Below are 24,324 nucleotides of genomic sequence, written 5' to 3'. Positions count from 1 at the left end.
ACAGCTGCAGGAAATCTAAACTAGATGGGGTGAACTGTGTACAGCCCCACTCAAAATTCCCTTTGTCCTTCCTTCAAATGTTTGATGTGTTTTATTCATTACATTGTTGTGAAACCCCTTAAGGGAAAGTCCTTGCCCAGTCTACATCCTGACTTTAATCTCTACCTCCACAGAATCAAAATTCTCTTTCATTTCTCCTTGTCATGTAGGCTACTTTCCTATCCGGTGAGGGCACTGGCCCAGGTACCAATGCAGCTGTTTGTCTCAATCAGATAAACAGCTGCACAGCTGGTGGCAGTAACAAAGCCCAACCAGTAGGGTGCAGCAGATGGCGTCATGACGACTGGGGACAACGATGGGGCTGATAGAATCATTCATTAAAGATCACAATTTTGTGTGTTAGTCAGTGGGGACAGAGTGGAGCCGATAACAATAGTCACAGCGTTAGGGAGGGTTAAAAGTTAGATAGAAGTCAGATAATACAGAAGAGTGAGAGCAACACAGAGAGGAGTACAGACCCAAAAGGCAAAGGAAAAGACACACAGAATTAGTTAATGTTCAAAGGCTGTGCCAATCCAAAAAATAAGTTTAAAAAAAACTTTACATTTGGCTTGAAATAATGTTTTTGTTTTGCTAAAAAGCATCCTCTATTTTTTTTTACACTTCCCTACAGTTTCATTGATTTTTTTGGAGACTGACTTAGGGTGAGAAGAGGGGAAGCAAGGACACATTGGGTGAAATGGAGAAAGCAGAGAAAGAAGGGCAGGGTGGAGGGTTAGCTGAATGCCATCCAGTCATCAGGGAGCCAGCCTTGCTTGTTCATAGAGCTCAGTGTCTGAATAGAGAAAGGAATTCTGTCTGAAACAAGCCGACGCTCATTTACTTTCTCTGAGCTTGAAGCAGTGCAATTCAGACTAGCTAGAGGGGGAGTTTGGTGAGGTCAAACCACAAGTGCTATATTGTGTTTATTCTAGAATAAGGGCATGTCTTTTATAGGAGGAATCTTATATATATTTAGATTTTTTTTGGCATTTTAGGCCTTTATTTGATAGGAAAGCTTAGACATGAAAGGGGAATGAGAGGGTGAATGACATGCAGCAAAGGGCTGCAGGGCGGAATTAAACCTGCAGCCGCTGCAGCGAGGACTGAGCCTGTGTACATGGGGTGCACGCTCTACCAGGTGAGCTATCCAGGCGCCCCAGAATCCACTATATTTGACGGTTTCTTGTCTTTTCTTTTTTACAATTGGTAACACTGTTTTCCTCTACTGCAGCTACCGCAACCTTAGGCAGCTAGGTAGCTCTACCAATGGCACACTAGCAATAAGTGTGCAAGTGCGTTTTTTCAAAAATGTTCAAATCCGCATGCTAAATTATCTCTTTCGCAGCCATCGGCAGGAGCAGAGCTATTAACGGTAGTTTTATTGACTTTTTCCCCATCCACATTCCATGAACACCCGCCCTATTCTGCCTCTGATTGGCTAGTACTCGTTGCCTTCTTCACAGAATGCGGTGCAAAGGGAAAAAAAATAACACTGCCTAAGTGAGCTCGGTAGATGATGGCAGGCTTAATGCTGACATGTCACGCTGATTAGACATGAACATTTTAAAATGGCACTTCATATTAAAAAGGTTCCGACCCGTGCTCTACTCCGCATTATCTTTTTATTCTGAACATGGGAAATGAGAGTTTAACCATTATTAAAATAAGTCACACACACATACTCACCCACTTACTGTATGTGATGTGTTTAGAAATGTGGGAGAGTTCAGGCGGGAGTTATATTGACTTCCGATGCATATTGGATGCTGTTATATAACCGTATGATCGTGGTGAGGTGTCCAGATTTCTAAAGATAAACTGGCAAGTTCCTTAGCAACCACCACAGAGCAGGATAGGGGAGCAGGTATGATTGCCAATGAATACTGGCCAAACTCTTTTAATCATAACAACAAAGAATGCACTCCAACACTGTGGCTATTTTAGTTTTTTGCCATGGGCTTCATTTTATTTATTTATTAGGCTAAATAATTATGTTCTTCTATCAAACCTGTATTAATCACAATATGATATGAAATGTTACTAATACATCTAAATGGTGATTATGTTTGACATCATTTGCTTTGCACAGAATCCCCCAGACCCAAAGAGTAACCCATGTAAATGTCATTATCTGCTCTTTAAATGACAAATTATTGGTCAGTCGCTTATTAGTCAGTCGAATTAGCATTGATGTGGGTTTCTCTTCATAAATGTGGTCAATTTGTCCTCTGTCTTATATTGTTTTAGCTGTTTTAGTGTTGTCTCACTGTCTGTTTTGACCAAGGTTTTTTTTTAAGGGAGACAAATGAACAGGACTGCACTAAATGCATGCCAGCCCCAACAGCTGACAGCTGTGGATTTAAAGGCGTAGCTTTGAGGACTAAAAGGCCAAGACAGAAACATAATTGAGAATGCAGTTTAGTTGTATGGGAACATTACTTTTAGGAGACTGAGCTGGGCACACACGACATGGCAGCTATAGTACTGGACAGTTTTTTTCTAAACTACCCACCCATATATCGCTAAATTAATTTTGAGAGGAAATGGCCGATGCAGTGGCAGAATTATATTTCATTTTACTTGGTCAAACAGATATTAAAAGTTATGAGGCTAAAGCAGCACCTAATATCATAATATCAACCCACGTCAGATGTGCCTTTAATGGGGAAATCATTTTAAGCTTCTTTCTCTGTGTTTATTTTGCAGTTATGGGGACCATGTTCAGCATTTCAAGGTGCTGCAGGATCGCTGCTGTCAGTACTACGTGTGGGACGAGCTCTTCTCCTCTCTGAATGAGCTGGTGGAGTTCTACCATAGCAACAGCATCGCTAAGGAGAGGACCGTCTTTCTGAGAGACCCTGAGCACTTCGCCAGGGTGAGCATTGTTTGTTTGTTTGTGTCCTTTTCTTTCAACACCTACGTACTTCCCACACTTTTTTTTTCTTCTTCTTTTTCTTTTACCAAAGCAGACAAAGCGAAAAGCACAAGTATCTTATTATTAGTTTAATGAGTAATTAAACAGGATGTTTTCACCCTTAAAATCCATCCTGTGTGCAACTGTGACTGGTTCGTACACACTCACAAAGAAAAGCTGGAGAGAATATAATAAAAAATGGCAATTCATTAATGATTATAATTTTAAAAAAATGTAGCTTGAGATCATAGAATACATTTTCTTTGGGAAAAGAAAATAATAATTTTGTTATCTCCCACACAAATACATTTACATACATTTTGACATCAGTGATTCATTTCCATTCATTTCTTCCATCGATTTCCTCTCAGACTGACAGGTTATTTCCCCCTAAAATATTTTGTAATTCCAATTGATTCCTGACTCATTTGAGGAATCTGTTACTGTTTTGAATCTAGCAAAATGATCTTTTCTTACCTTTTCCCAAGAATTCACCTAAAACCACAGCAGTGACGTTGCGCAATTTATTTTGCAATGTCAATTTCAATCTCTCTAATGAATTTAAAACACATCTGTTCTTGCAACATGACATCATGACTTCACGTAAACATACACGCCACTTTCCTAAAGCCAAGTGGCGTGTTATCTGTACGCATTTTGAGCTATCCGCGCGTAAGTCTATGATGTATACAGCAAACGGCAGTCTGCAACGTCTCAGCGTAAACATACATGCCACTTTCTAAAGCCACGTGGCGTGTTATCGCGAGGCTACGGTTGGGTTTAGGAAACGTGACACGCGGGTTGGGTTTAGGAAAAGAAGAACCGGTTGGGATTAGGAAAAGAAGAACGGGGTTGGATTTAGGAAACGTGACACGCGGGTTGGGATTAGGAAAAGAAGAACAGGGTTAGGTTTAGGAAAAGAACAAACGTGGAAAGGAAAGGGACACGAAGGAAACGTCACACGCGGGACACAATCACGCTCTCCTGTGTAAAAGTCCTGTGTTTTACCCATCCTCCACCCCGACCAACCTCCCTATGCGGATTTTCGCCCTTTAATACTACTCGCTACGGTGTCAATTCACACGCAATCGCAAAGTAATGTAAGTCAATGGAGGCCAAACGGCGTTTATAAACACGCTAACAAGCGAGTATGCGTCTTGATAACACGACAATAATGGCATAACAATTGGCGTGTCATACATACGCCACTTCATGAGATCAGTCTGATTCTTGTCACCAGTCTCTGTCTCCTTCGTCACCCCTCTTGTATTTAAGCCATCAGAGATTAAAGGTCCTATGACATGCTTCTTTTTGGATGCTTTTATATAGGCCTTAGTGGTCCCCTAATGCTGTATCTGAAGTCTCTTTTATATAGACCTTAGTGGTCCCCTAATACTGTATCTGAAGTCTCTTTTATATAGACCTTAGTGGTCCCCTAATACTGTATCTGAAGTCTCTTTTATATAGGCCTTAGTGGTCCCCTAATACTGTATCTGAAGTCTCTTTTATATAGGCCTTAGTGGTCCCCCTAATACTGTATCTGAAGTCTCTTTTATATAGACCTTAGTGGTCCCCTAATACTGTATCTGAAGTCTCTTTTATATAGGCCTTAGTGGTCCCCTAATACTGTATCTGAAGTCTCTTTTATATAGACCTTAGTGGTCCCCTAATACTGTATCTGAAGTCTCTTTTATATAGACCTTAGTGGTCCCCTAATACTGTATTTGAAGTTTCTTTCCCGAAATTCAGCCTTGGTGCAGAATTACAGCCACTAGAGCCAGTCCCACAATGAGCTTTACTTAGTATGTGCCATTTCTGTGTCTGTAGCTTTAAATGCTATTGAGGAGGAGAGAGGGGGGGCAAGGTGGAGGGTGGGGGTGTGGCCTTGACCAACTGCCACTTTGCTTGTTTGCAAGCCATGATGTCTCTCTCTTTCTCATGGGTGGGCCAAATTCTCTGGGCGGGTAAAGCAGAGAAAGGGGAGGTAACCTTCCTCCTTATGACCTCATAACGAGCAGATTCCAGATCAGCCCATCTGAGCTTTCATTTTCTCAAAGACAGAGCAAGATACCCAGGGCTTGGTTTACACCTATCGCCATTTCTAGCCACTGGGGGACCATAGGCAGGCTGGGGAACTCATATTAATGTTAAAAAACCTCATAAAGTGACATTTTCAAGCCATGGGACCTTTAAGTAAAGTATCGGGTGACACTTTTGACAAAGAGTGTATTTTTCTATCTGTTGTCAAATCAGTTTTTACAGACATAACAAGCTACCCAGGGGTTCATATTTCATTTTCTGATGACTTTAAGGCATAACCAGTTTTTAAAGCAATAGGAACACTCCATATGTTGGTGAATTTGTCTGCAGCTGTGAGTGTGGCAGCAGGGTTTGACGTAGAGGTGCAGCTTGTAATGAAAGATCACAGGACTGCTGTCGGTTTGGAGCACAACCAAATCAGTCATCTTTGACACAGAGCCAGAGGGAGTGAGAACCGCAGCGCTAAAGAAAACTGATGTGACAGGCAATTATTTAGATGATTAAGTTGCCACATATCAAGTTTGAACAGAACATTTCTTTAGCTAGTTGTGTTTAGGCCACTTTACCTTTGTACGTCAGACACCTAATGAGGCTAGTTTCTGGTTTTTACTCATCTAGCTACACCAATTATAAGCTAATTAAAGGGATATTTCACCGTTGGAAAGATGAATATATCTTTAAATTGGGTCACTTATGTAGTAGAAATGTGAAATTTTTTTTAGACATTGGTGGCTTCTAGGCCGAGAAAAGCCAGAAAATGTGTTTTTTGCTCATGTGGATGAAACACAACAAATCCCAGAATGCACTTGCTTCGCTGCTTTAGCCTCTACCCCCAAGCCACGCCTACCGTTACAAACAGACAGACAGTGAGACAGTCAACTCAACTTTAGTCTGTTTTATTGTCATTTCAACCATATACACGAAACGACGTTTCACCGTGGCTCAATTGGTTACACAATTAAAATATATGAAAACATTATATAAAAACAACATACGAAACAGGCTACATTTAGTACACATGATATGCTCCATAAGGTTCAGCTAACACATAGCTAGCTACTAGCATTAGCGCTTGGTACAAATTTGCGTGTAATGTAGAATGGTCGGCATTTAACAGTCACAAACTCCACCAGCAGTTAGCAGTTAGTTGGATACAAGCACCCCCATTTCTGCGGCAGGCAGTCTGTGTTAACACAGCTGACCTCCACTAGTCATAGCAGTTGTTTCCACAACAACAAAAACACAGCAGTCTCTGAACTCGCGTTGGGAGTTTCGTTGAAGTTGGATGTAGTCCAGTTTGTTGTCTAATGAGCAGACACTTGCAAGCAGGATTGATGAAACAGATGGCCGGCTAACGTTAGTTTTCCACCCGCAAACTCGCTCAACGTCCGCCGCTGATGATGTCCCTTTACTGGCCAGAGGCTTCGATCAGCACCGCTGGTCTCCATAGCAGGCGGGCGAAGCTGTGTTGAGTATTCCGTCTGTAATAAAGTGTCCTGCATATCTCCGATCTGTACCAATGTATCCCGGTGGTACACGTGTGCGGTAGTTTGAATGCACATAATTGTTGTTCTAAAATTTCCTTCGGGATGAATAAACCTATCTATCTAAAGTTTTGATGCTGAGAAGCCACTAAAGCTACGCGAGGATTCAAGATGGCTGACACTCGTTTTTTTGTGTGGAATTTCGGAGAATGCCGGAGTCCAACCCCCTATGGGCGGGTTTGAAATATGCGGAAGTTGGACTGTAGTCCATAGCCTCTGGGCAAAAAAGCCTCTTATGACACAAAATGAAGATTTTTGTGTCATAAGAGGCTTTTTTCCAGACCCACAATACAGAGATCTCCCCTCACAGGGGGACAGGAGGGAGAGAAACACGGTCATTCAAAAATACTACCGGGTTTCTACTGATACAAAGCTAAATGCTAAATCGGTGACGTATCCCTTTAAGTCAGATGAAGGCAATTTTATTCATTTAGCCCAATATCCAATTTCACAAATGTGTCAACATACAACACTTTCTATCATCCTGTTTTCAATGTACTGGTAAGTGAATCAGGTAGTTAAACAATGTGCCATCTGTTACTCAAAGGCGTATCCCAAATTTATGTCAGGTTTAGTGAGAGAACAATCTAAAATGACAGGTAGATCCCATGATGGCGTCACCATGGGAGAAGCTGTTGTTGCTTATTGTGAAGTCATTATGCAAAGAGGATCACATTGCATGTTAAGTGTTCCTGGGAGTGGCAGGCGAAGCCGCTCGCTGTGGAGGGATGTGATCCACAGCGATTCTGACATGACAGCATGTTCGTATATCACTGTACCACAAGCCATGTGCTAATACTCATCACATGAACCCTGGCACCTTAGAATAAACCAGCCATTCATTAGGGAACTGATTGTGCAGAGTTGATCACAGAGAGGTGACACATGTGAAGTGGTATTAGGATTTACAACAGGCAGGGTAAACTCATATTTTGACTATGGCATGGCTCCAGGGTTGGCTCACAGTCTGCCGGTCCACCACTTTGGTCCAGACTAACCAACTACTGGATGGATTGCTGTTTGTATAAGCAATCATGGTCGCCAGAGGATGGACCCTAAAATATCTGGTGATCCTCTGACATTTCCTTTAGCGACACCAAAAGGTTGACATTTGTGGTTTTGAGTGAAATACCTAAAAAAAACTGAACTGTTGGATGGATTGCCAGGAAATTAGGTATGGACATGTATGTCCCCCATCAGGATGACTTATATTTATTTTGTTGCAGGCTTCTGAATACACAATCATAAATGAATGATCTTTTTTTTTTTAAATGTTGCATTTAAAAAAAATGTAAAACATAAATTACCACGATTTTCTTTCTAGAGACTGACTGACAGAACCTTTTCAGGATATAGGTTGAGTCATTTGGCAATATAGTGCACAATGAACATTCAATCAAGCTGAGGAGTAACTTATACTGCTTAATTCAATTCAACAACTTTATTAATCCAACAAGGGGCAATTAGTTAAGGGCAGCAACAGACAACACACACATAAAAAACAGCACACAAGCCTACATACATGTATAGACCTACACCCTAGAAAGCAGACACACAATAATCAAAAAATAGATTGTATCCATTTAAAAGTCAAATTGCAGAATGGATAAAAGACTAGTTTTGTTTTTATTTTTTTATTTAACCTTTATTTAACCAGGTAGGCCGTTGAGAACAGGTTCTCATTTGCAACGGCGACCTGGCCAAGAAAAGCATAAGCGTGCATACACAACATACAGTTTCACATGCAATACAATACAAGAATACAGAATACAATAGGCTACATAAAGTGCAGATTAAGTAAGAATTACAAAGCCGATGCAAAGTCAGGTGTAAGTAAGATGATTGATATGCGAAAGTGATATGGTAATAACACGATATACATGAATAGACAGTCAATAACATTGCTGAGATGTAGTGAAGAGTCAAACAAAACAAAACAGTAAGTGCAAATTATGATCTAGTTAGTGATGTTGATCACTTATAATGCAATATATATGAATAGACAGTCTATATAAATGCTGAGATGTAGTGAAGAGTCAATATACAGTTAGTGCAAATTGTGGTCTGGTTAGTGATATAGGTCAGTAATAACACAGTAAACTGGAATAGACTATATATATATATATCCAATAATTTTAGAGCAGGTTTTGACTATAACTTTAACTTTAATTTGTCCAGGGAGAGGCTTTTAAGTAACAACATAAGAGTAATATCAATCATACATATATTACATTACATATTCTTTATGTTATTGCTCATAAGTAATGGACATGGGCGTATTGCACTATGCTTCATAGCGTGTTAAAGTCAAAGAATTAACATAATGACATGTTACATTAAGGTCACATTAGCTGCTTCTCGCCAGTTTTGGTGACTAACCCATCACTCTATTAGTAATCAAGATTAATAAAGGAATGTAAAAATCCCACATGACCTCCGTGGTCTAGTGTTACACAGTTGCCAGTTCTTCAGTTCTCCTCCAATTGTATCTGTTTCATATTCATTTTGATTACGTCAAGAATGTGAGCAAGAATAAAAGTTTGTCCATTTACCACATGGTAAAGAATACTTTAAAATGCAGTCTAAAAGCAGAGCTGCAATTTCAAATGAAAACAAAAATGACCAAGTTGCTTGTTGTTGTTTGTCTTCTGTCGTACCCTAATTCAGAAGGCATCAGCCCAAAAGCAACTCTAAAGCAGAGATTTAGCTACCACCTGTTTGGTTTTTTGTATCGAGTCTGTTTGTAACCAGTTATTTGACTCTACTGGTTAATTTTGCTTGGAAATCAAACCCTGCACTTAACTATCAGCTCGTTGCACTGCATGCAAGTCAATAAAAAGAAGTGAAGAGGCACTGACATCAAGGTGCTGGCCTGCAGATAGCTAGCCACTGCTGCTTTGGGCTATTTTTGAGGTGATCAGATAGGAAGTGAGGAGCTGAGAGGCCAATGCTCAAGGCAGTGCTGTAGAACTGCTGAAAGAGGAAGTAACACAGAAACACATATGCACATACTGTAGATCTTCCTGTGTTTGTGACCAGCCAGAATTAATTTGAAACATTTCAAACTGGTATTGGTATTTTGGCAAGGCCATACTCTGGAATATACTACAATTTCAAGAGCACATACAATGTTGAATGCATAGACGAATAGGTTCATGATTTCAAAAAGAATAAAATATATAGCAAAATATCAATACAGTTCAATGTTTTCATGGCCACATCATCATCACAAGCTTGAAGAAAATCTGATTGGCTGAAATGTGTTGAGCCTGTCTGAATCGTATGTTCTCTAGAAGATGATCCACATTCATTGATCTTTGTGATGTGTGAGCTTTACTTCAATAAATGTGTGAGCTTTACTTCAATGAATCACGCCTCTCTTCATATACCTGCTGTTGTATACGTGCAATGGAGTGAAGTGTGGCATTAAAGTCAGCAGGATTTGGCCGTTTCACCAAGTCATTTTTCTAAAACTCAATTTTATAACTTATATGGGGGTTTTTTGCTATATAAAACAGAGGTATGGCTTTTTCTCATAATGTCCATCTATTCAGCCAGACTGCTGCAATATTTCACCTGGCAGGACAGGGGACTTTCAGATGAGGATGACAGGTTTTGATCCAAAAAGTAGGTTTTTATTTTTACAAACTAGCTTCTCGCAAATGTAGTCCTTATTTAGTAACATCCTGCCTCACACCTAAACAGTTTCATGTTTCATTCTAAATCCTTGGTGATGTTGCACACCTCGACCAAACGCAAATGGAGCAGGTGCGAAGAATTTAGCTTCAGGGCGTCATGATGTTATGGGAGATAACGACAGCTATCTCATGGGAGAATGAAAAACAGTATGACCTAAATACTGTCACAATCTAAATCTCTTTAATCTCTTTACTGTGAGCCACTAACACATCAAAAAACACCAGCTTCTGAACTTTTTGAGCAGTTTGGTTTTTCTTAAGATTTTGATTTTCTAATATTCATACAGTAGTTTCTGTTGGTGCACCACCAACATCCGTCCTCTGTTCTCAACTGAGGAGCTGGTGTCATGACATTTGCATACAATAGTACCATAATAACACTAATCGCTCAGAATGCCACTAGCAGTCATCCAAATCATCTTCTCCACTACTGCCACTGGATCTATCTGTCATGACTTCGGACAAAAGCAAAGTAACACTTTAAATTTGATTACTGGATAAATAAAGACAGATGCTGCACTCTTTTCCTGTGTTATAGGCATTTATTGCTGTCATTAAGCAACTTTAAGACCATAACAGAATGCTAATGCTTGTTAATTTCATTGCTATTTTATACTCCATTTATTCTCACCATTACATTTTAATGTAGGCTAATCTGTGATGCTGTACCAAGTTAGTCAATTTGCCGTGCATTTGTGATAAATTAACAGGTGATATTAATATTTTTTGAATGGCTGGTGTTTTTCTTTAACAAAGGGAGAACATTACTCACTTAGCTGGCCCACCCACATCCTCACAGCTGCTCTAGAGATATATCCATTGTGATTGTGTGTGTTTATTCACAGGTCTGCATCTAATATTTAGGCTGCGATTGCTCCATTCATAATAACATTTTATGTTGAAACGTATGTTTTAAATGTGCTTTAATGCTTTTCAATTTACCTAACCGTTACAAAGTGTCAGCGTTCAAACCATACTGGACTCCCAACAAGTTAAGAGATGAATTGCACAAAATAATTACAGTACTGCTCTTCAGTGTAAAGGCCCAGATTGTAGCTTTAGATGGAATTATACATCTTTATTAGCAGATCATTCATTCATTTTATTTCCCATCATATTTTATTCCATTATCCTATGATGTGATACGTCCTACATACTGTAGGTCTCTTTATATGATGAACAAGGATTTGCCCAAGCTCAGAACTAAGGCTGTCACGAAAGGCTGTCAGGAATATGCTTCTTTACAGTAAGGTCCATCAGGGCAGTATACAGTACTTATTGTATGTTATTCTGCCTCGGGTCTGACTGATGTGGTCATGAGTTACCTTGCTGTTCTATATTAATATTAAGCTCTAATAAGGGTTGTGTGCCAGCTGGGCCTTGTTCACATACATGGTTGTACAGTCCTAAAAACTGTATTGTGAGTCCATCTCAAATTGGCCAATGAACAAACCAGGATACATGAAAAAAATGACTTTATCTTTTCTTTTTCTTTCATGTATATGTACAGTAGTCTTTTATCATTCCAACATTAGCGTGCTGTCTGTGACTTTTTTTGTACTGTAGGTCACAATGTTGCTCTGCCATGGCCTTGAGGTAATATGTATCTGGATCACAACATGCCCCATAGCTGAGGTGGCGTGATGAAGGTGCTGTGTTTACCTACATGGCTATGTAGCCTTAGAAAACATCTGCCATTCCAAATAAGATCACAGCAGCTTAGTCATAGCTTTATATCTGTAGCCTTGTTTACTCTGTAACTGTTTTAATGAGAGCTTTAAGTGGTAAATTGTACATTTTCAGTTGTCTATTTGAACAATACAAATAGACAATGATTTTGCAACAAGCAAAGTTATATTTGTTTATGTCACAGTTGTGTCACAAATTATACCGACTTTGGACTCATCTCAGTTTTGAATTAATTCAAAAGCTAGACTAACCTTGTTCCTATGATTGAAAGTAATTTTTTGAAATGCATCTTAGATACTGGCTTTTTTCATACAATCATTTTTGCTTTTAGTTTCTCCTGAATGTGTTTCTACAGCCTGTTTTTTTGTATCTTTATCTTTGGTCTGGCAGCAGAACAAAGACACACGATCATATAAAAACTCCATCCTATATTTTCTTCATTATCTTAAGATTTATAGCATATCACGGTCATCATCAGCAATTCAAGTCAGAGGTCTTCCTTCCGTTATCTGCAGATTAAAAACACATTAGAAAGATTACAATTAGCTTGGATCCATACCGTCTGTCATTTTATTTAAAGTCATGGTCAGCTTGTCTTTGTATCTGTGGAGCTTCGTCTTGGCTTTCGGCATCAACAAAGCTCCAACGCCCACTGAAAGTGTCTCACTGAGCATGTCTCTACAAACCTTACAACACAGTCTTCACTCAATTAAAATTACATAAATTATGATGCCAGAGAGATAACAAGACAACTTAATTTGCAAGTTGCAGACCTTTTCTTGCCTGGTACGTTATACCTAAATTCCCACTAAGTCATTCCGTAACTCCTGTCTTTGCAACATTGTTGTGTATGCTCTATGTGTTAGTTACCCGCACACTATTTAATTTTTACTTCACCCAAATGTTAGGCAGTGACACTAACAGCACAAAAACACTTTGGATTATTAAATGAATGCATGAAAGCAGGATTATAGAGAAACTTCAACCCGTGTGCTGTAAATGATTCATGAAAATAATCCTTCCTCACTGTCTCTGACACCACCACACGATCACAGTCTCTTTTAGTTTTTGACTATATGGGTCAGTTTCACAGACTTAGTCTGTGAAGGACCTGCTTAATCGGAATCCATGCAATTCCTTTGCAGTGCTTTTTTTTCCTTGTCCCTCCTATTGTGTGGTTGGTCTTTCCAAACTAATTCCACACCAGCTCATTACGTGGCCCTAGATCACTTCTTATCTCTCGATGGCAGAGTGGGAAATAACTCTCTGTATCTATATTTTTTAATTTCTCCTCCCAACAGATCCCTAATGCCTCGTGTCTCGAAGATTTCACTTCAAACAGAAAGCCTGTTCATGCAAAACCTCAACCTCTTTTTGACACCTTGTCATTTTGGATTGGTAACAGGCAGTGTCACAGGCTATTTTTGCTGCCCTACATGTATGCACTCTGTGTGTGTGTGTGTGTGTGTGTGTGTGTGTGTGTGTGTGTGTGTGTGTGTGTGTGTATGTAAGACAAATGTAGTTTAAGGATGTAGTCCATTGACGTTACAGAGTAATTTGTTCCACAGTCAGCGCTCGCTCTGGGTTGGAGCAGGCGCTGATGAGGACGTTGATCACAAGGCAAGGCAGCTGAGTGCAGCTGATACTGACGGACCATATTTCTCCTTCCAAACCATTGTTCCTCAGTGCTGTCACACAGCAAATAGAGGCCTGCACACACATGCTCGCTCACACTCAAATACACAGTAACGGAGTGCATGCACACACTCTAAAAAGAGGTCTAGACTAGATCAGCGAAACAATAAAGTATAAGTCTGTGAGGGTTTTATAGATTTGTCGGATTGATAGGTTGTGTCAGTGTCTCTTGATCGTAATCCTGCTGTCTGGTTAGTGTGTGAATGTGTTTGTGTGTGTGTTTGTCTGGATGACATCATATTGGGCCTTGGTCTAAGACAAAGCAATCCACGGCAATAAAGCCCAGAATTGCAACACTATACCTATACACCCACACACACACACACACACACACACACACACACACACACACACACACACACCAGAGGTGTCAAAAGTATTCACATTCATTACTCAGGTAGAAGTCTAGATACTAGGGTTTAAAAAGTCTTCTGTAGAAGTTGAAGTATCAGCTCAAGCTTTTTACTCAAGTAAAAGTATAAAAGTACTGGTTTCAAACTACTTAAAGTCTAAAAGTAAAAGTAATATAAGGGGAAAAAACTTATATCAATATGCTTTTTCAAATTAGACGGCGAGTTTTGGAAACAATTAGCTCGTGGTACTTGGGTGCGCAGAGCTTGCAGCGCATTCGAAAGGAGTTGTTTTTGCATCCAACCATTTTGAAAAATTCTTCCAGGTAGGCTACGGCCAGGGATGTAGAAGGGTTGGCTGGTCTTCCTGGCTACCAACCTCCTCGCTGGTGCTTGGGTGGGACATTTCGCTCAAGTTCTCTGGAGTCTCTGCCATGGACATCTTCGTACTAGTCTGCTGTTTCCTTGCTGGAGTGTGACGTGATTTGTGTCATGTGCTGGTGCGATGGATCGCGTACAAACCAATAGGGTGTCGGAATGGTATATGTTTATACTTCTCATCCAACCACAATCAAATTCACTCTATCTGAATGACGCGATTTATCTGGATAGGTTTTTGGTGTTTTTTGGTGTTTTTTTGAACGATGACAAGCCGGAATGAAAACAACCCGAACTGAAATAGGAGTAACGAGGCTATTTTTAAAATGTAAGGAGTAGAAAGTACAGATAATTGCGTGAAAATGTAAGGAGTAGAAGTAAAAAGTCTGCTGTAAAATAATTATTCCAGTAAAGTATAGATACCCAAAATTTCTACCTAAGTAAGGTAACAAAGTATACACACACGCACACACACATATAAAATACAATATTATTATTCTTTCCAGTCTCTCAGCTCCCTCACAGTTCATATCACATCTACTTTCCTCCGTGGGAGTGCAACTGACAGCTAAGAGGTTAGTTAAGTTCAAGACGCTCTCCTTAAAATAGCCATAGAATAGCTTTTATTCTGCTATACTCTTACATGTAAACTGCTTTTACTTCACCAGTCAATAGAGATCAGAGGAGGCCGGCTATCAGGGGAGAAGAAAGAACTCAAAGAAAAACACAGTGAGACAGAGAAAGCTCAGCGAATCGACATGAATAAAACAAAAACATCACACGTTTAACTGAATGCTGTTTTGAGTAGGAGTGTGTGTGAACTCGTATCTCATCCTAACACACATCATACTGGACGTATTACTCTCTGTCTACCTGTCTCTGTTAGTGTCTTACTCTACTTCTCTCTTTCTCTCTCATGGCCTCCACAAATTACAATTTTGTTATTTAATCCGTTCACGTAGAGCTGCTCTGTCCTGATAAAGCCTGCGTGTAGCCAAATAATGAACAAAGCCTATAAAGAGAAGAGCTTTGCAATTTTAATGAAATACACACCCTCTTTACCAACTTAAACCACATATTGCAGCTCCAATCTAAAAGATCTCCCCTTATCAAGATGTATTTATCTATTCAAACAAAATTAACTTCAATTGCCAGGTTAGCACGCATTGAAAATAAAGGTCTCAGGATGGTAAATATAAACATCATGGGAATATTTTATGTTATATATTATCATATGAAATGTCCCTGGAGGTACACAGCCCAAAGAAATATTTTTTCTTTCTTCTTACGAAGGAATAGTTTGACATTTTAGGAAATGCTCTTATTCGCTTTCTTGAAGAGAGATGAGAAGATTGATAGATAGAGTGGCATCAATCGTATCATCTAATTCTTAGGCAAGAAAAAGAATACGAGCATTTCCTGTGTCATTTCTGTGTCTGTAGCTTTAAATGCTATTGACGAGGAGAGAGGGGGGACAAGGTGGAGGGTGGGGGTGTGGCCTTGACCAGCTTGCAGCCATGGTTGTAGCTCTATTTCCTCATGGGCGGGCCAAATTCTCTGGGCAGCTGTGGGTGGCGGGCAAAGCAGAGAAAGGGGAGGTAACCTTATCCCTTATGACATCATAAAGGGATGATTCCAGATCAGCCCATCTGAGCTTTCATTTTCTCAAAGGCAGAGCAGGATACCCAGGGCTTGGTTTACACCTATAGCCAGTTCTAGCCACTGGGGGACCATAGGCAGGCTGGGGGAACGCATATTAATGTTAAAAACCTCATAAAGTGAAATTGTCATGTCATGGGACCTTCAAATGTTAAACTATTCCATTACATGTAACAACAGGTACTGTTTTCTAAACATCACTTTTTGGATTTTCCTGTAAAAAATGAGAATAGAGAATATTAAAACATAATAAATCCAAACAGGCAATTTCTCTCATGAAATGAGATGAAATCCATCATCTTATATCAGAAATATAACTTAGCTGTCAATCTTGTCTACAGAGTGGTATTTAGGTGAAAATGAACATAGTTGATTGTAACCACAGTGCAGGCTGTATTTTCATTTTTTTGTCCCTGAACTAATGTTCTCTCTTTGTAACACTCGGGAGCTGCAGATTCTCTGATAATTCAGTGTTTGTTCATCGCCACATCATGCAAACCTCTGACATCGCACATTCTCTTTTTGTTTTTATACATTTAACAAATAGTCTATTGATTATAGCCTACCCTATATCAGATACAAATGTGCCCATTGAGCAGTATATGAGCATTATTCCCAGCTCAAAGTAAAACGCAACGAGCTGATTCATTGCGCTGGGCAGCTGAGTGGAAATAGACACATGGCTCAGAAGGAATGGAAGAAGAAAAGTTTTGCTTTGTAATGCAAAACATATTGCGAGGTTACGCAAAAGTAGTCCGCTGTAGTAGATGAGAAAAACAAGCAAACATGATTTTTTTGTATTCATTCGAAGGGGAATTTTCCAAACCAATAGAATGCAATCCTTCAAAAGAGAGAGGGCTTCAAACATTGCTTTGAATTCTTATTTTACATTTTTAAAATGTGTGAAGAATAATGATTTCTAAAATAAGAATAACATAAGAAGTATGCAGTATAAAGTATCGGTTTGATGTTTGTTCAATTAGACACAACATTTTACATCTAAAAAAAGTACCTGTTGGCTAATACCAGGTACTTTTTTTCATAATGGAAAACCAAAAAAGGCGAGTAGAGTCGAGCTGAGTCGAGCAGGTACCATGTAATGGAAAAACGCCATAAGAGGCTAGTTGCAACATACAGTATGCTTTCACAGACTGAGAAGCTTAGTGTTTGTGATGGACCGATGACCTTCTTTGTTTCCTAAAATCTATAGCCTATCCTGTTGATGAGCGGGACAGGGAGTGTTGAGAATAACACAGCAAAGTCTTGTTTAATGCATAGCTCAATATTTTAGAAATGCACTTTCTTTTTGCAGAGAGTTAGATGAGAAGATGCTCATGTCTCTATAAGCCGCTTTCCGACCGGAGGGATTTTTGCAGTTCCTAAAACATAAAATTCCTAGAACCCTTTTTTTCTCGTGTTCCGACTGGACCAATTTGGGGATTTTTAAGTCCCTCTGGCCGCAGTTCCTGTAACTCTTTCAGCTCCTACTTCAGGGCAGGGTCTTTTCTCTTTTCCCTTTTCAGCATATGAACCTAGGTGAACGAGTGTAGGGTTTCCGGTACAGACAGACCAACAACGGGACAATTTTAACAATTTTTGCCATCTTATTCATCACTAATTTCACTTTAGGCGAGAAATTAACTGTTTAGATTACAAATATAGGCAGTCCTGCGAAAATCAATGTCGAATTGACAATTTGCTTCAAAGTTTTCGGAGTTGAGAAGCTCCATGAAGTGAGGCGACAGCCGGCAGGCGCCTGCCCCGGCCGCTAGCTCGTCGCTTGGCCAGTTATGCTCAGAGACCCCGCTGTGAGCTGGAGGTCTCTCAGACCGCTCTCGTAAGTAAGAGGCTTTTATTTCGCCGTTGACGGTTCGTTTGTTTAAATATCACAACACACGTCCATCATAAGATTAACGGGAACCTGTGGTTAACTGTCTTTTCGGAGTTAAACTCCACAAGCGTGTCCTGCGGCTGGCTGGCCGTCACACACACACACACACACACACACACACACACACACATAGTCACACACACACACACACACACGTCCACAGCGCATCAGGCAGAGGCGGGGGAGAGAGAGATACCCGTTTCTCTTCGGGAGACTTGTTTAAATTATGTCAAATATGCTATATACATTAGATTTAGTATTTGGTTCATACTTTTATTGGTGTGTTTATTTTCTGATTTTAACGCTATAAAGACTGTTGTCGTGCTTGCGTCACTCCCTTACCCCTCCTACCAGTCCCCACTTGGCCAGTGCGAATGCAATTGGAAAAAACGGTTTTGGGGGAGAGTAGTTCGTAGATCTGTTTAGAAGTGGACTTTTCCTATAACTTTGTCCCTGTAACTACTTGGTTGGAAAGCGGCTTATGCTGAATATAAAGCTACAGTCGGCAGCTGGGTTAGCTTAGCATGAAGACTGGAAAGAAGGGGAAACAGGTAGCTTGACTCTGTCCAAAGCTAACAACATCAGCAAGGGTAGCACTTTCCCCTTCTTTCTTTCCTGTCTTTGTGCTAAGCTAAGCTAACTGGTAGCTATAGCTGTAGCTACATATTTAGCGGGGTTGTTTAGACACAGACCGAGTCAAAAGTTGCGAGGCCAATTTTTCATTAACTCTCTTTTCCTCCATCCCTCTCTCCCTCCCTCTTTCATTTCCCCCCACAGCGCCCCCATCATGCCCACGCTCTCTTCGACTTCGCCCCCCACCACCCGTCCCAGCTACGCTTCATGCGAGGTGATGTCATCGAACTCATGGACTGCTCCGATTCGCTGCGCTGGAGGGGCCGTTGCCACGGACACGTAGGCTACTTCCCCCCGGAGTACGTCCAGCCCATTTACCACTGCCAATGACCTGGCACGTCAATCAAATACACAGCCATTCCCACAGGTTCATCAGTGAGCCGTCATGACCCCGCCCCCTCACGCTGCTCCCCCGCTGTGCACTTGCCCATTCACTTTTGGAGAACTGACAAGCTGCAACTGCACTGCTCATTATGTAAATGACTCCTCCGGTTTCCCCATCGTGATGCCACCTGTTAATCATAAGCCTTGCCCAATCAGCTGCTACAGGCTTCATCAATCGCTGCCACTTGATCCCACAACTCCACTTACTCTTTTATCATGTAAAAAACATATGACTGGACCTATACACTGTGGAGAACTCACATACTGTAAATATGCACACACAGACTGACAATCATCCCCAGGCATAATCATTAATAGAGCTTATTATCACTGGTGCAGGCTGAACAAAAGCAACACACACACACACACACACACACACACACACACACCTCATGAAAGAAAGGAAACGAGTGTGTGGCCCATAGGAGGTTGTGGAGGAATGGCAAGGTTTTCTCGACTGAAGAGGAATTACGATTTGCTCCAGTATTTTGCTGCCGTTCCCACGAAGAGATCTGGTGAGCTGAGCAGAGAGACACAGAGAGTCATTGTTGTGAATATTTGGGCCAGACACTCTGAGGATACTGACACAGTAGATTGCACTCTCACTGTGTGTGTGTGTGTGTGTGTGTGTGTGTGTGGAGGGGATAGTGTATAACATGTGGGTCTGAACACTTGCAAACTTTAAGTATGTCTATTGTGTGCAAAGGAAAACTAAATGCACGTGTATATAGGTTTGTGTGTGTGTGTGTGTGTGTGTGTGTGTGTGTGTGTGTGTGTGTGTGTGTGTGTGTAGCCCTGTGCTCTGTGGACCAGTAAAGGAGGTTACTGTAATGTTAAAGTGACCAGTGAGGTGAACAATGCCCAGACGCCACTTGGTTTCAAAATACACAACTTAAAAACAAATACGCTCAACTGAATTTATGAATCATTTGTTTGTTTGTTTCCATGTATTTATTCTTATTCATGTGTAATCTTAGAATACATATATTACAAGTAAGATAAATCATTGTGAAAAAGTTTTGTTTCTGCTGCAACGAATGGTTTAAGAAAACCACAATTTATGAGGTTAACGAACATAAGAACTTGGGCCGATCTTCCTTAACATGTAATGACAAATCATTTAAATAAAGTGATACATTTACCTCTTTGAATTTGAAGCTTGGACGTTATTGTTCAATAACATTTTAATTTCTGTAAAGAAGTGTCTATTGAAATGTAATATGAATATACGAGTGTACACAGAATACTTACACACATACTTACACTGTGAAAGAGCACTTCAGCTGTGAAATAAATAGGTAAATGACTAGAAACACTGACACAAATTGGTTATGTGAGGTTCCACTTGATAGTATGTGTGAGCCCCTCTGCATGCTGTAGCCAACTATACAGTATGTCCACGGTTTCAAATCACAGTCACTGTTCCTCTTTTTTCTTGCTTGAAATATCACAGAATGAACTTTCATGCACAAACTAACCACTTTATTCCATGTGTAAATTGCAATTTCATGACATTTGCCATGATATTTCACACTGTGTGTCACAAAATGCAGGTTAATTGCATAAAATGAATTCTGTGCATTTTGTGCATTAAGGCACGGTCACATATTTCCATCCTACGAAATTGCCCGCACACTCGGTCCTGAAAAAGGATGTGATGTCATACGACTGATGCAAGTTATAAATACATATTTATTAGAGTAAGCACAGTGTAGTCGCTTGTATTCTAGTAGTGCGATAATGTGCTGAATATGGTGATGAAACAGTCTAGAATAATGACTTCTTTGAACACATTGCATGAGTGTTTTCATTGGCCGATCAAGCACATCTGCCCAGTCAAAGTGAACTGGAGCTGGAGATCGCACCAAAAGTGCAAAGGCATGCTTGGATTTGTCAGTCGTGCCAACGTGGCATCATGACTTCGCGTAAACATACACACCACTTTCCTAAAGCCAAGTGGCATGTTATCTGTACACATTTTGAGCTATCCACGTGTACATCTCTGCTGTATACAGCGTAAACATACACGGCACTTTCTAAAGCCACATAGCGTGTTATCGTGAGGCTACGTGTTATCGCGAGGCTACGGTTGGTTTTCATGTCACACGCGGGGGAAAAGAAAAACCGGTTGGGAATAGGAAAAGAAGACTGGGTTGGGTTTAGGAAAAGAAAAACGTGGTAAGGAAACAACACACGCGGGACGCGATCCCCGCTCTCCTGTGTGAAAGTCCTGTGTTTACCCATCCACCACCCCGACCAGCCTCCATATGCGGATTTTCGCCCTTTCATACTACTCGCTACGATGTCAATTCACACGCAAGGTAATGTAAGTCAGTGGAGGACAAAAGGCGTTGATAAAGATGCTGAAAAGCGAGTGTGCGTCTTGATAACATGCCAATAATGGCATACGAATTGGTGTGTCATACATATGCCACTTCATAAGATCAGTCGGGTCGTGCTAGCTTCAACAGAAGTGTATGGGGAAGAAGTTTAATGTGACCATACCTTCACTGTAAGCATAAGGTGGCCCCCCAGTGTCAAAAGCCTTTTTGTGCACACAATTATTGCTGACACGTTTAAAAACGATTGTCAATTCATCTGCAAGTCAACTAACATAAAATGAATTACCAACTGTTTTAATTAATTAATAGTTAAAGTCTTTTATGAGGTAAAATGGTCTAGTCTTGCCTCTTGCTGGTACCAGTTTTTCGGCTTCTCTCTACTCAACATCATTGTAAATGATATGTCTTTACATTTTGTATGCTTAGTTTGATAAAACAGCAATTTTCACCTTTGGCTTTATGGAAATTTTGTACTGGTTTCTAATATTTAACAGACTAAACGATTAATCCCCCCCCCCAAAAAGGGATACAATAGTGATGATATCAGTTAAATTGATGATGAAAATAATCATTACTTGCAGCCCTTCAAACACTTCTTTAGTGTCACTGAAGTGCATTTAATACCGTGTTACAATATTAATATGGTAATGACATTTGAATTGGTGTGTGACAACCTGATTTTAAATGTCGTATCTCATGTACACGCCAGAAGAGATCTCATTGGCATTTAACAACAAGAAGTATTACGTCTAAGTGCGTTTATGTGTGCAACACATGAACAGCCCGATACGCGCGCACACACACACACACACACACACACACACACACACACTGTATGTATATTGTCATTAAGTAATATGTCATTAAGAATGTAAGCGCAGTGTACTCTGACAGTTGACTTGTACTACGCGAGGAATGCAGCGCTGCTTCTCTCACCAGGATGTCATGTTTGAAATGAAGCAGGAAGCAGGGGTTACATCCTATAATCCCTCTGGACTGAATCACTTCTGTTGTGTTTTCTTTCACTCTTTTGTCTCCTCTTCTGTTTTTTTTTAACAAACCACTTCTTTCATTAACACTGACAGAGTCACATCTGGCTTGTCAATGACAGTTAGTCAATAAACCACTGGCATCCAGCAGGGGAGAAGAAGAAAGGAGTTAAAGGTACTGCTGCTTTCTTCTTCTGTTCTGAGTCACTTTGAAGTGTGTGTGTGTGTGTGTGTGTGTGTGTGATACTGACACACATTCACAATGACATATTTCTGTCATACACTAGAGGTGAGGCAACATAAGAATACTAGACGTCGCAGACAAACTGTCACAAAGAACAAAAGTAGAATGTAACAAATGAGAGAAAGAAAGTGGAATAAAAAGCAGAGTTATGAGACAGCAGTGGAATGAGACAGGATGAGGATAGAGATAAAAAAAATAAATGCTAAAGGGTGAAAAACAGTGAGAGACAAAAATAGGGGAGGAAGCATATGCTACTAAGGAAAGATGGAAGGGCAGAGTGTCATTATACCAAATGTGAATGAGTGAAAGTAAAAGAGCACGGTGTGTGAGTTGTGACATGGATGATAGGCAAAGGCGTTAAAAGCAAATACAACAAAAAACAGTTGAACCAGTTTGACTGACTGACAGCCTCTGGCTGTTGAGGCCCTGACACTGAAAAAAGGTCTAACCACAATCAGTGGCAATGACAACCAGGTAGAGAGGAAGTTTGAAATAATTAAAAGGGAATCAGGAAGACGAACCAAGCCGTGTCCCTTTCTTCCTGCACTTTTTGCCACATTTAACAACTCTAGAAAGTTATCGCCCTTACAGTCATAGTCTGACTCAATGTTAGTGTTAGGAGCATTTTAGAATTACGCCTTTGCAGCAAAACTAACATCCCAACTAGGACAGTTTGAATCAGTTTGTTACTTTGTCAGTGCAACAAACATTTACCACAAGCTCTGACCACTTCCCTAATGTTGTTTTTTCCTTTTTCCTGTTAGTCCGACAACATGTGCATGTATAGACATACTGACGGATGAATACGTCACAGTGAGCAGCAGCTTATAATACCTCCTTAATGCAAAGTACTAGACATGTCACCCTTCAGCCTTTACTGTAATCTCTTTGTGTCCCACAGTTTTATAGATTATCTAATGACATGTAATTACATCACACACAACTGCAGAGATCAATGCAGGCTGCGTCGTAAGGCTGTAATTTATGATAAGTGAGTTCGCACCAACTTTAAGTAATTGAAAGTTCACATACGCTTATTAAAGCACGTCGTTTAACCTCAAGGCTGTTTGATTTGTTTGATTCTTGAGAAGACTTGTTACGTTGTCTTTTATTGTGAAGGGTTGCGTACATTTAACTTGTTTCTTAGTGTTTTCGTGAGCATTGTTGAGTCTTGTATGGATGTCAGATGTTACTTGTCATGTGTCTTTGTTTTTTTTTCTCACTTAAGTGTTGTAAATACATTATGTAGACCCCAGGAATAGTAGATGCTGTTGTTGTAACAGCAGCTAATGAGGATGCATAAACTATTAAAAAAAAAAAACTAAAAACTATTAACTTCTTAGTATTATCAAATCTGGGAATTTAGTTGAAGCTCTGAGACACATTGAGTGCTTTTACAGAACGTCAAACTAATACTAAAGAGTTCAAATGTCAGTTTTGATGCCTTGGGTAGGTTAACATGTCATTTTGGTTTAATAAACTGTACTTTCTTATGTTTATTTTATAATAATGATTAAATAAATATGAGTATATGGTATGTTTCCTCCAGTTAATGTTTTTAGATCCCATTAATCCCATCCTAATCTCTTCATCTTGTTGTTTTCCTTTCTACCAAGCAATTATGTGCTTCATTTTGATCTTTTTTTGGTTTGTGGCTCTCTCCTCCAGGCAGGAAACATGACAGAACAGGTAAAACGGCACTGCACAGGTATGTATGTTCTGCTGATGGTTTTCATGCGATGCCTCATCTTGATAAACTGACACTTTAATGATTTATTAAGGTTTTGAAAAGGGAGGGGTGGACTCGTTAATCAACTTATTTATCCAGTCAA

The 24,324-nt window shown here is 40.1% G+C and overlaps 1 protein-coding gene across 1 annotated transcript in view; it reads left to right on the top strand.

Moving 5' to 3' along the window:
- Positions 1-20,068, top strand: part of grapa (GRB2 related adaptor protein a) — a 36,197-nt gene extending 16,129 nt beyond the window's left edge. The window contains exons 4-5 of the mRNA XM_078269632.1: positions 2,749-2,917; positions 18,678-20,068. Of these exons, the coding sequence (XP_078125758.1) occupies positions 2,749-2,917; positions 18,678-18,863 (355 nt within the window). The 3' untranslated portion in view covers positions 18,864-20,068. The remainder of the gene's footprint in view (positions 1-2,748; positions 2,918-18,677) is intronic.
- The last annotated feature ends 4,256 nt before the right edge of the window (positions 20,069-24,324 follow it).

This window comes from Sander vitreus, chromosome 15, assembly GCF_031162955.1.
Source record: "Sander vitreus isolate 19-12246 chromosome 15, sanVit1, whole genome shotgun sequence".
Lineage (NCBI taxonomy): Eukaryota > Metazoa > Chordata > Actinopteri > Perciformes > Percidae > Sander > Sander vitreus.
Note: the sequence above shows the minus strand (reverse complement) of the source record. Positions and strands in the feature narration are given on the sequence as shown.